This window comes from Apostichopus japonicus, chromosome 8 (assembly GCF_037975245.1).
Source record: "Apostichopus japonicus isolate 1M-3 chromosome 8, ASM3797524v1, whole genome shotgun sequence".
NCBI lineage: Eukaryota > Metazoa > Echinodermata > Holothuroidea > Aspidochirotida > Stichopodidae > Apostichopus > Apostichopus japonicus.
In genome coordinates this window covers 21,870,820-21,882,882 of record NC_092568.1, presented here as the reverse complement: position 1 = coordinate 21,882,882, position 12,063 = coordinate 21,870,820, and the positions used below count along the sequence as shown (strand labels likewise).

Genomic DNA, 12,063 nt, shown 5'->3' with positions numbered 1-12,063 from the left:
TCTAAAAAGCAACGGAAATGATGTGCAAATCGCTGACTGGGTGTGAGATGGAGATAAAAAAAAGAGGTAAATTTATGCCATGATGATGACAAAGAGCTTGTCTAGTCAGGCCCAGATTAACCCATCACAAGCCACAGAACCCTAGTTAACTGTAGGACCCTATAGATAGAAGCAGAACACTGAGACTGAGGAATTATAAAACAATGGATTAAAACAAAGCTGTTATTGTGATTTGCAATGTATGTTTTTATATCTTGATTGAAGAATTTTGCCCAGAGAGAAAATGCAACATTGGATTTGCCAATGAGACAGGCAGAAAGCTACCAATTCTATTTGTATATCCCAGTTCTTTTTGTAAGTTTTCTTGTAGTCTCTCGGTAGATAATTCCATACTGGATAATTTCGGCCGGCTACACTTGGTTGCTTACTTTCCGTTGATTTTGCTTTGATGAAATGATGGAAGTGTTGCTAAAGTGATGGGGTAAAGATCTAAAATGGTTAGGCCTTGAAAGTTATTAATAAAACTAGCTGACAAACAGATCGGTAATATGAGTGGCTTCTGTTTTTCTTCTTTCTACCATAAAATACAGATCGCTCGTCACTAGCAATTTTCATTGGTATTTATTCTCAGAGGTTACAAACCTCCTATGTCAAAACTTCCTGAAAACTTTTCATTTGATGTAAACACTTGGACACTTGCATGTGTGTTAGACAACCTAAGCTACCATTCAATTTTTTTAAGCTTAAGCACTAAGCTAACTAAGTTACCATTTTAAAACAGTGGACAGGATCGACTGCTCCCAACACTTACCCTATGGCACCTCATTGTTTGTGCAATACAGATCAAATCCATGAACGAATTAATTGTATCAAAATACAAATTAATGAGTATGTGAATAAGGGTGGTCAATTTCAGGTTATTAACCACATCTCATTATCTATGTACAGACAACTGCAAAGTTACATCTCAAGGTTACACTAAGGCGGTTTATATATCAGGTGGGTAGGTGCTCAGAGCTTCAGACTTACATATCTTTCTTATCCATTGTTCAGTATCATCAAAAAAAAAAACTAGTTAAGTACACAAATTGCAAAAGATCAAGTTAAGACTGTTCACAGACAAAAAAATTGGATTTGATAGTAGCTAATTTTGGAAAAATTCCTCCACATGCATTTCTATTGGAGAAAAGTTTTTGGAAAGTGCTTTCTTCTTCAGGATAATTATAAGGAAGGACTTTTCAACAGTTTTGCTCTCAGAGTAGCACATTTATTTTAGATATGTGTCTAACAACAGATGATTTTATGTTTGGAAACAATCTCTATAGCCATATGGCAGACTTCCCAACAGATTCACTTGAATAAGAACAACAATGTTCCTCACAGAAAGATGCAATTAATATTGTAACTATCCTTGTTTATCAGTTTAATAACAATTTCTGGCCCAACTCCTATATGTAAATTAGGTTTGGCATAGGTACATATGCTGTCATAGTATTATGTGCCAAGTGTTGATCTTTGTATTGAAAAGTAATAAACTTTCATATGTGACGTATCTAGTGTGCAACTATAGCAACAAACTAACAATCAAGTTTGTCTTCATTTTAATGTGAATGGCAAGAGAAAAAAATTACCTTGGACTCACTCACATCAAGCCACTTTAAGCAAACTAAAAAAAATTCATTCAATTTGTCATAAAATTGTCTTCTGGTACAATTTATGGAGTCAGATAAATGGGATTCCCCCCCCCCCCCCCCTCCTGATCTTGGGAAACCTGGAATGTATCAATGGTGTTTACATTCAATGTTAATACGACTTCATGGTACATTAAGACAACTGCTACAGTTAGATTATGGTTAATCAAAGGATATATGAAGGGTTTTCTACTATTAAGATTAGATGGGTAATTGGGTTACAATTTTTGTTTATTTGTACTTAATAACTATCGTAATTGCATCTACAGTCAGAGGGAAAACATTTCAGGGCAAGGAGCATGCAAAATGTATCGGTTTAGATTAGCATAGTGAGAAAGAGTCGTGTGAAATAAAATAAAAAAATAGGGGGGGGGGAAGAAATTCACAGCAAAATGAATTAAAAGAAAGTGTAAAGTAATAGCCACAAAAGACAGGCAAATTCAACACAGCAAGCTTCAGGTATCTACACAAGTAGCCAACACAAAAACAAAATCAAACAAAAGCAAGCTACATTGCCATAAATAATTTTGCAAATCTTAAAAAACATTTATTCTCGGGTTTTTTTTCTTCTATTTTTCTACCTGATGTTATGATAGATTGATAAGGTGGGTAAAAGGTAAACTACACCGCATCTTCCTCAAAACTGCTTTTTGCAATGTCTTTTTGAAACGACATTGCAACTGAGGTAGTGTTCATGTTTTTTTTTAATCAAACCAAAACTGAGCAAAATTTTGAAAACAAGAAACAGGTCAACTTTGTAAATTGCATTTCACAAGAGAGTTACACCAAATTTTCCAGAGGCTTCTGTACAAGTTTGTTTTAGCAACTTTCGTCTTTTCAATGAGGTAAACACTGAATGTACTCCCGAATTATATTTCGTTATTTTTCCAAGCCAGGATTCCCTACTCCATCAGAAGGCTAACACCCACTTTGAGACTTAATTATGCAAATTGTTTCTTCTATACAATAAAAACATTTTTTGGTTTTCCACATTGATACTGATGATGGCGCAAAGGTAAATAATGCGATTGTTTTGCATAATGTTTTGAAAAATAAAAAACAATCGTTTTTGAAAGAAAAAAGCACGTGTGATAAAAGCTACATTATTTTTATGGTACACTAAAAAGTATAGAAAACATCAAAGCAACAAAGTTCCTAAAATAGTTTGGCTGATATTATAAAAAAGAATAAAAAACATTGCTACCATTTTAAAATTTTAAGGTCACTTTAAAGATTAGAACGTGGTTATTATCTATCTTTAATCATATTCTTGAAACTTTGAAATTGATAGAAAAAAAATTGTAATGAAACTTATTCTTTACACAAAGCTATCTCTTAACTAATTTTGTATAAGGCAACATCAAATAAAATTTCAATACATTATTGCAGTTTTCTGCGATTAATTATTTTTTTTCCCCTTTTTCTTTTTTGGCACAGAATTCTGAGGTTTACTTTAAAAATGTTTGGCTAAGCATACGGTTAACACACAAGTACCAAGGAATGGAAGGTTTGGCTGACTTTAAAATCCACCTGTTTGTATTTGGAAAAGTTTAAAATTATTTAAAGATAAAATTAAGTAAACATTTTATAGTTGCAGGATCTCCTTCTGTGCATTTTGGTGATTGCATAATTAATAATACTGAAAAACAGGGTCCCCCCTCCCCCCGGCTACCCTTTTGCAAGAAGAAATTTGCTAATATTTAAGTATTTAAAAGATTTGCATACAGTATTTCTGGTTCCATAATATCCATTTCTTTCTGACTGAAATTATATCAGACAAAAAATTGTTTCAAATTAAACAGTAATATCTTCAGCATATGTTCATTCTTTTCCCGTTAAAATAAAAGTCACAACAGACTATCAATTTTCTGTTTCTTGAAGATGGACAGCTTCTGTCAGATATTTTCAACCACCATTACTGGACTAAAATTATAACGAAAATTATGTGATAAATTCCAGAGACAAGAACTGGGAAAATGGTTTATAAAATGATTACGTTTTGCTTCATGAACTGACTTTATTTCAACAATAAAAAAAAAATTGGAAAAAAACCCCAGAGTAATGGGTACATTCCTGTCTTTTCGAAAAATATTTTTTCGTACACTTTCATTTTTGTTTCTTGCAAAGAGATAGCCCAAACAAATGTTAAAATGAAAACTGAAATAAGCAAATAATTATTAATATCATACCATCAAAACATTTCCGAGCATTATGTTGATTTTATAATGTATGGGGTTTGCAACTTTTAATGCAACTGATTTATATAAAAACACAGCTATTCATATTTATAAACATGTAGGACAACCAAAGCTTGAATAATTTAATTTGAAGTTCAGATTTATACCTAACCATATTGTTTTGTTTCATTGTTTGTTTTGTGTGTTTGCTTAATATAATCCTTATATTTATATTGAGGCCTTTCCTTGTTTGGAGGGAAACCATTTTTTCTTTTTACCACCTACTTTTTGGCCACTGCCGCTACTCTCCTCGGCGAGGTTTTCCACAGAGTTAGCTCTTAAATCGGTGAGGATCTCTCGCGACCTGCTCTTGATACGAGAGAGCATTCCCACAGAACTTCCCTTCCTGGCCACTTTATCTGCGGGGCGACCAGACTTCTTGACATATCGTGATAGAGAGTCATCCATACCGCCCTCTGTTGATGAAAATAATCTGGAAATCAGTTCACATCTCAAATGTTTGGTGGCACTATCAAATGTTACAATATAGTAACATAGCCTTTCAAGCATGGTGGCACTACCAAATGTTACAATTTAGTAACATACTGCCTCAAGTGTTTGGTGGCACTACCAAATGTTACAACATAGTAACATACTCTCTCAAGCATGGTGGCACTACCAAATGTTACAATATAGTAACATACTGCCTCAAGTGTTTGGTGGCACTACCAAATGTTACAATATAGTAACATACTCTTTCAAGCATGGTGGCACTACCAAATGTTACAATTTAGTAACAAACTGCCTCAAGTGTTTGGTGGCACTACCAAATGTTACAACATAGTAACATACTCTCTCAAGCATGGTGGCACTACCAAATGTTACAATATAGTAACATACTGCCTCAAGTGTTTGGTGGCACTACCAAATGTTACAATTTAGTAACATTCTGCCTCAAGTGTTTGGTGGCACTACCAAATGTTACAATTTAGTAACATACTCTTTCAAGCATGGTGGCACTACCAAATGTTACAACATAGTAACATACTCTTTCAAGCATGGTGGCACTACCAAATGTTACAATATAGTAACATACTGCCTCAAGTGTTTGGTGGCACTACCAAATGTTACAATTTAGTAACATACTGCCTCAAGTGTTTGGTGGCACTACCAAATGTTACAACATAGTAACATACTCTTTCAAGCATGGTGGCACTACCAAATGTTACAATATAGTAACATACTGCCTCAAGTGTTTGGTGGCACTACCAAATGTTACAACATAGTAACATACTCTCTCAAGCATGGTGGCACTACCAAATGTTACAACATAGTAACATACTGCCTCAAGTGTGGTGGCACTACCAAATGTTACAATATAGTAACATACTATCTCTCAAGTGTTTGGTGGCACTACCAAATGTTACAATATAGTAACATACTATCTCTCAAGTGTTTGGTGGCACTACCAAATGTTACAATATAGTAACATACTGCCTCAAGTGCTTGGTGGCACTACCAAATGTTACAATTTAGTAACATACTGCCTCAAGTGCTTGGTGGCACTACCAAATGTTACAATATAGTAACATACTGCCTCAAGTGTTTGGTGGCACTACCAAAATGTTACAATATAGTAACATACTCTCATACATACAATATTTTGTCATTGTAAATAAATGTTTTTAGATTTCCTAAATTTTAATCCTGGGCTTTAATACATCAACATGGAAATACTAAAAGTCAATCTCAAAGTAAAAGGCATGGGTGTGGATATTTATTTTAAATGACAAATAGAAAAAAAATAAAACAAACATTTCTGAGTAATAAACAGTTATAAATTCCTAATAAACAGTGCTTGACTGAGTTTGATTGAACTTTGCAAAAATTGGGGGGGGGGGGGGATCTGTTTTGCTAACAACACAGTTACAATTCCTCAAAAAAGACAACCATCCAAGTTTATTTTATTTCAGTTTGGCTATAACAAAGTTGTCTGTCAAAGTTTCGAAATGTTACAATTGATCGCATATACATAAGCTCTGGTTAATAGCATATCTTTCAATTTCATATTTACAGCTTTGCATAAAAGAATAGAGTGTTGAAAACCATCACCACGTCCATGCAAGAGCATTCTTCTGTTTTAATAAATGATTGTTATAAATTAGCTGAACTTGTCTGCAAAATGTAGGTTTGAATATGTGGTGAAAATTTGGTGGATTCACATAAGTAGGAGAAATGGATGGTGCATATCCTGTCAAAGTCTGTTATCTGACATCTTCAAAAACACATCGTTACCATGGTGATCTTACTTACCTGTCGTTTGGGGCCAAATTTGATAACCAATTAACCAAAAGAAAATATTTGTCGATTGGAATATACATTGAGGTGGCCTTAGCTTTGAAAAATGGCAGATTTGCCTCGGTAAGCAGACAAAATTACTCTTTAGAAAAAGAATGAGGTGCAATATAGTTATTTATTAGTATTTCTTCATTACCCAAGAGGAAGCAAATTCTAGAGAAATAATGGAAATAAACAGTGAAAAATATATCATAAAGAAAAAGAGTAAACCACGGTGTAGAAGATAAAAATTGTGATATTAATGAGCGGGTAAAAAACACAAAGATAATCAAAAGGAAGTGAAAAGTACCCGCAAATGACCCAGAAGAGTTGTTAGTTTGATTTGGTGTAGAAGTGATAGGTGAGGTGGCATGAACTGGTGATGTTCCACTAGATCTGGCCTGGTTCGGACTCAGATTATGGGTCGAGGAGGGCGAGTGGTGTTCCACTCCGTCGACTGGAAGAAGAACCATAAGAAAATGTCAGATCGAAGAGAAAGAACCAATAATTGGTAGAAGTAGTAGCTTCTGTCTTCAAGGAAGAGAACCAATGGTTTATCACAGAGCAATAAAAAATAATTTGAGAGATTTCTGAAGGTAATGGAAGTGTTGAGATTGTCTTATTCAATACCAATTGGCAGTCTTGTAACTATGTGTACAACAGGTTGAGTACCCCTTGGTATGAGTACAACAGGTTGAGTACCCCTTGGTATGAGTACAACAGGTTGAGTACCCCTTGGTATGAGTACAACAGCTGGAGTACCCCTTGTTATCATACAACAGCTTGCGTACCCCTTGGTATGAGTACCACAGCTTGCATACCCCTTGGTATGAGTACAACAGCTCGAGTAACCCTTGTTATGATTACAACAGCTTGAGTACCCGTTGGTATGAGTACAACAGCTTGCGTACCCCTTGGTATGAGTAAAACAGCTTGAATACCCCTTGGTATGAGTACAACAGCCAGAGTACCCCCCTTGATATGAGTACAACAGGTTGAGTACCCATTGTGCAAGAATGAAAGCAAGGCATTAAGCCCGAGTTTAGTTATTTAAACCTCACATCAGTCTAAAGTACTCAATTTCTGCAAACGTTTCCAGAAGGGTACAGGTCCATGAGTGACAGTACAAGTATGGGGGGGGGCAAGTATCCTAGAATGAGATTACCGGTACAGACTCGCTAAAAGTCTGCCAAGTACTTAATGGAAATAAAGGAATAGCGAAACTAGTCTGTGATACTGTCAAGAGGAACATGGACATGTTTAACCACTCCTCACCACAATCAGAATGAGTGAGTCACATTGGAATGATTTCACCTTAAAGACTATATTTAAACTGATCTCACTGCATATGTGAAATGCATTAAGATCAAGGACTTTTTGTGTACCTATGTATCTAAAGGTAAACTTTAGGATACAATCCATGCAGAATTGTCCTTGGTAAAAGACATCTGCCGTCCATCAGACGTCACAGAGACAGTTTCCTTACAAAGACTATCATGTAACATTATCACTCTGTCCCAAGTAGATAATTGCCTGTCATTTGGTTGGTATAGTGGTAGAAGTGCCAGCTAACTCTTTACCCGGGCTAGTCAACAATTTAACATTTTCCAAATTTTCTCTTTCTTGTTTACTTGATTATTCTTAGTTTATAAATACCTAAGAAACAGCCTTTCTGTTGTAGATAATCTTTACTGGCAGTTCATGATCAAACAGTATACACAAATAGACAGTTTCAAATATTCCATGCAACCCATGCAGCTCCATGTCTAATAGACAACAATGCACACCACAAGTGTAATGTTAGTAGCCCTCACACCAGTTGAGAATTCTTTCACGGACCAAGACGGTTCTGCTTACCTTGATCAGAGTCAAACACTTCATCGTCGTTTAGTGCTGGGGTGCTGAGAGCAGGCGCCATGCTGCTCTTACGGAGGGCTTCTCTGGGCATCCTCAAATCTTCGGTGGACATGCTATAGTACTCTGCTGGCAATACAAGCATCAGATGTGTCATGAATTCTGGCAACCTCTTCTACTGTTAAACACACCCATGATCTTTGTCTCTAATAAAACATCTCCCAAGGAAACCTTAAAGCTCATGCTAAACAGAGTTGTAAGTCTATATTCAAGCAGTTATATGTAGAATTCTTTTTCAACAGCAGGTCTGCAATGTATAAACTTCCCCTACTACACATTCAATACAAGACCTCAAAAACAAGTATTTGACTAGAAGCATATTAAAGTGAATAACAGATTTTGTAACACCTTCAGATTTTTTTTTCTTATTTCAAAATACCAACATTCCAAGTTTAGGCCTACAACCCCTTTTAGGAAAAATAAGTAACTAATCTTAGCTTTTTATTAGCTGTGAGTTGAAGAAGTGAACTTGCAAAAGTCAACAATTGTTTCAGGAATATTTTCACCTAATTACAACAGATTGGAAGAGATGACTACATCAGATAATCGATATCACACAAGGCACTAGCTTTGTCTCACTTATAGTGATGAAACTGAATCTAAGGCTGCAGCAATAAAAATTTGCGTCGCACCACTTTTGTGTGCGCACAAACATTTTGTGACGTCTGTAAGCAATCGATGGTTTCATTCCTGGAGTTCAAATTTCTGGAGGTAAGTTATGAAACCATTATGTGCACCTTTTTTTTTTGGTGAACAACATTGGTGTTCACATGTCTCTGCACTGGTATGTGTGTGCAAAACATCAGTTTAAGATGCAACCGATTTATGTATACACTAATTACTTATGACTATTAACTCAGATACAGTACCTCTATTGGCAGCATCGATATGACCAGCCAGTACACTGGGTGGCATAGACATTCGGTGTTGTTTGCTGTTATTGATACGATTTGCTGAAGAAGGAGACAGATCCCAGGTTGGAGTCTTGTCTTGAATATCATCTGTAAGAGAAAAAACAATAACCTTAGGGTTACTTCATACTCACATTTTCATTATTTTTTCAACTTTATATTTATACGTTTGCGATTTTCTCTACCATTGAAGATCTTGATGATTTTTCAAGCACGTTTTGAGGTCTGTAAGCAAATTGACACTTTTTTTCAATTCTTCAATTCAAATTTGTTGAGGTAAATTACAAATCCTTTATCACTTACTTATCACATCAAATAAAAGGGCTCAAAATAAATAAAGATCAAGTAAAGTGTTTGAAAAACTTAAAAAATGGTCCTTCATTTTTTTCTCCTCTTCTCCAACCTTTGATAATTGGCATCAGTGTCACATTGCCAATTATAAGTGTTTCCATCAAATGAACGGAAAATGATGAAACTATTGGGAAAAAATTATACTGATAAAATTAAAATGTTGTCGGACTGACCTGACTTTCTGCTGTTGTCCGCATTCGAGCCTTCCCAAGATTCAACCCCAGATCCAGTCGACGATGTTTCCCCCAAAGGGTCAGGCTGAACTGACAGGTCCTGTTCCATTTTCTTCCTTTTATCTTTGGTTTTATTTGACTTTGAAAACAAAAAGTGAGACGACACAGACAATGAGACGACACAGACAAAGGGATAATGATATCTCAGATGATAAACTTGACTTGTGAACCACAGTTACTTTGGAATTGCTGCATTTGATTAGATTTCTAAAACTTTGAAAGAGTTTGCATATTAACTCTTACAGTGCATCCGAATGGCTATTAATGGCATTTATGTTTGTAAAATAGTACATTACCGTGAGATTTCAGTATCACTTAGCATAAGAAAAAATTATCAATATAATATATATGCATAAATCTGTATTAAAACTCATTTCGATCGCACAAAACTCGTCAGGAAATTATTCAAACTTAAATTTCTCTTTGCAAACTGTACCAAACAGCTGAAAAATTTACTGAAATTGATTCAAGATCCTGTTTCTAAAGCTTGTTTTGCTCTGGCAAAAGCCGAGATGTTATTTTATTTCCTCCTTCCTTGTGTGAGTTATCTCCCGCTGAATTTGCTCTTAACTCACCTTGTATATCTTCTTCATAAAGTTGAGGTTCAGTCCACCTTTAGATCTAAGCAACAGAAATAGGTAGACAATGGTTAAACAATGGAATAACAATAATACAATTAAAGAAAAAACCTTGCACCAACCTTGAAATTTAAATTTACTTTGAAATAACCACCTGGAGGAACATACCTAGTACTTAGAATCATTTCCCTACCAGTCAGAATCAATAAGAATATAAAATACACAACATACGGCCGTTGTGATATTTTTGCTTTTACATTATTTTTTTGTGGGGAGGTGTAGTTATATGTGGGGAAGTGTAGATATTGTACATACTGTTTATGTGGGGAGGTGTAGTTATATGTGGGGAGGTGTAGTTATATGTTGGGAGGTGTAGTTATATGCGGGGAGGTGTAGTTATATGTGGGGAGGTGTAGTTATATGTTGGGAGGTGTAGTTATATGTGTGGGGTGTAGTTATTGTACTTACTTTTTATGTTGGGAGGTGTAGTTATATGCAGGGATGTTTAGTTATTGTACTTACTTTTTATGTGGGGAGGTGTAGTTATATGTTGGGAGGTGTAGTTATATGTGGGGATGTTTAGTTATTGTACTAACTTTTTATGTGGGGAGGTGTAGTTATATGTGGGGAGGTGTAGTTATATGTGGGGAGGTGTAGTTACTGTACTTACTTTTTATGTAGGGAGGTGTAGTTATATGTGGGGAGGTGTAGTTATATGTGGGGAGGTGTAGTTATTGTACTAACTTTTTATGTGGGGAGGTGTAGTTATATGTTGGGAGGTGTAGTTATTGTACTAACTTATGCAGGGAGGTGTAGTTATTGTACTAACTTATGCAGGGAGGTGTAGTTATTGTACTAACTTTTTATGTGGAGAGGTGTAGTTATATGTTGGGAGGTGTAGTTATATGTGGGGGTGTTTAGTTATTGTACTAACTTTTTATGTGGGGAGGTGTAGTTATATGTGGGGAGGTGTAGTTATATGTGGGGAGGTGTAGTTACTGTACTTACTTTTTATGTAGGGAGGTGTAGTTATATGTGGGGAGGTGTAGTTATATGTGGGGAGGTGTAGTTATTGTACTAACTTTTTATGTGGGGAGGTGTAGTTATATGTTGGGAGGTGTAGTTATTGTACTAACTTATGCAGGGAGGTGTAGTTATTGTACTAACTTATGCAGGGAGGTGTAGTTATTGTACTAACTTTTTATGTGGAGAGGTGTAGTTATATGTTGGGAGGTGTAGTTATATGTGGGGATGTTTAGTTATTGTACTAACTTTTTATGTGGGGAGGTGTAGTTATATGTGGGGAGGTGTAGTTATATGTGGGGAGGTGTAGTTACTGTACTTACTTTTTATGTAGGGAGGTGTAGTTATATGTGGGGAGGTGTAGTTATATGTGGGGAGGTGTAGTTATTGTACTAACTTTTTATGTGGGGAGGTGTAGTTATATGTTGGGAGGTGTAGTTATTGTACTAACTTATGCAGGGAGGTGTAGTTATTGTACTAACTTATGCAGGGAGGTGTAGTTATTGTACTTACTTTTTATGTGGGGAGGTGTAGTTATATGCAGGTAGGTGTAGTTATTGTACTTACTTTTTATGAGGGGAGGTGTAATTCTTGTACTGGTCCATGATCTTCTCCTCCAGTTTCTCTTTCTGTCTTCTAAGATTATGAAGCTGATCTCTGTGAAGATGCGAAGAATGATGAGACAAAAATAATGAGAAGATGCAATAGGAAGGGAGGATGATGTTGAGATGAGGTAAAAGAATCAGCAATTCATAAACTATAAAGACATCAAGTTGTGCTTTTATTGTAGAATACACAGCTCGCATCCCACTGTTTAAAACTTAGGGACCCCAGGTTGTGACCCATAG

General features: G+C 35.7%; 1 protein-coding gene across 4 annotated transcripts in view; it reads right to left on the bottom strand.

Moving 5' to 3' along the window:
- LOC139971045 (girdin-like) overlaps nt 1–12,063 on the bottom strand; it is an 82,070-nt gene that overhangs the window by 7,037 nt on the left and 62,970 nt on the right. For 3 of the 4 annotated variants that reach the window (XM_071977202.1, XM_071977204.1, XM_071977203.1), the window contains exons 18-24: nt 11,783–11,872; nt 10,190–10,235; nt 9,555–9,693; nt 8,989–9,120; nt 8,063–8,185; nt 6,516–6,662; nt 4,154–4,344 (exon numbers count right to left, since the gene is read on the bottom strand). In XM_071977202.1, coding sequence (XP_071833303.1) covers nt 4,154–4,344; nt 6,516–6,662; nt 8,063–8,185; nt 8,989–9,120; nt 9,555–9,693; nt 10,190–10,235; nt 11,783–11,872 — 868 coding nt within the window. The remainder of the gene's footprint in view (nt 1–4,153; nt 4,345–6,515; nt 6,663–8,062; nt 8,186–8,988; nt 9,121–9,554; nt 9,694–10,189; nt 10,236–11,782; nt 11,873–12,063) is intronic. The other variant, XM_071977205.1, reaches the window with a different exon arrangement.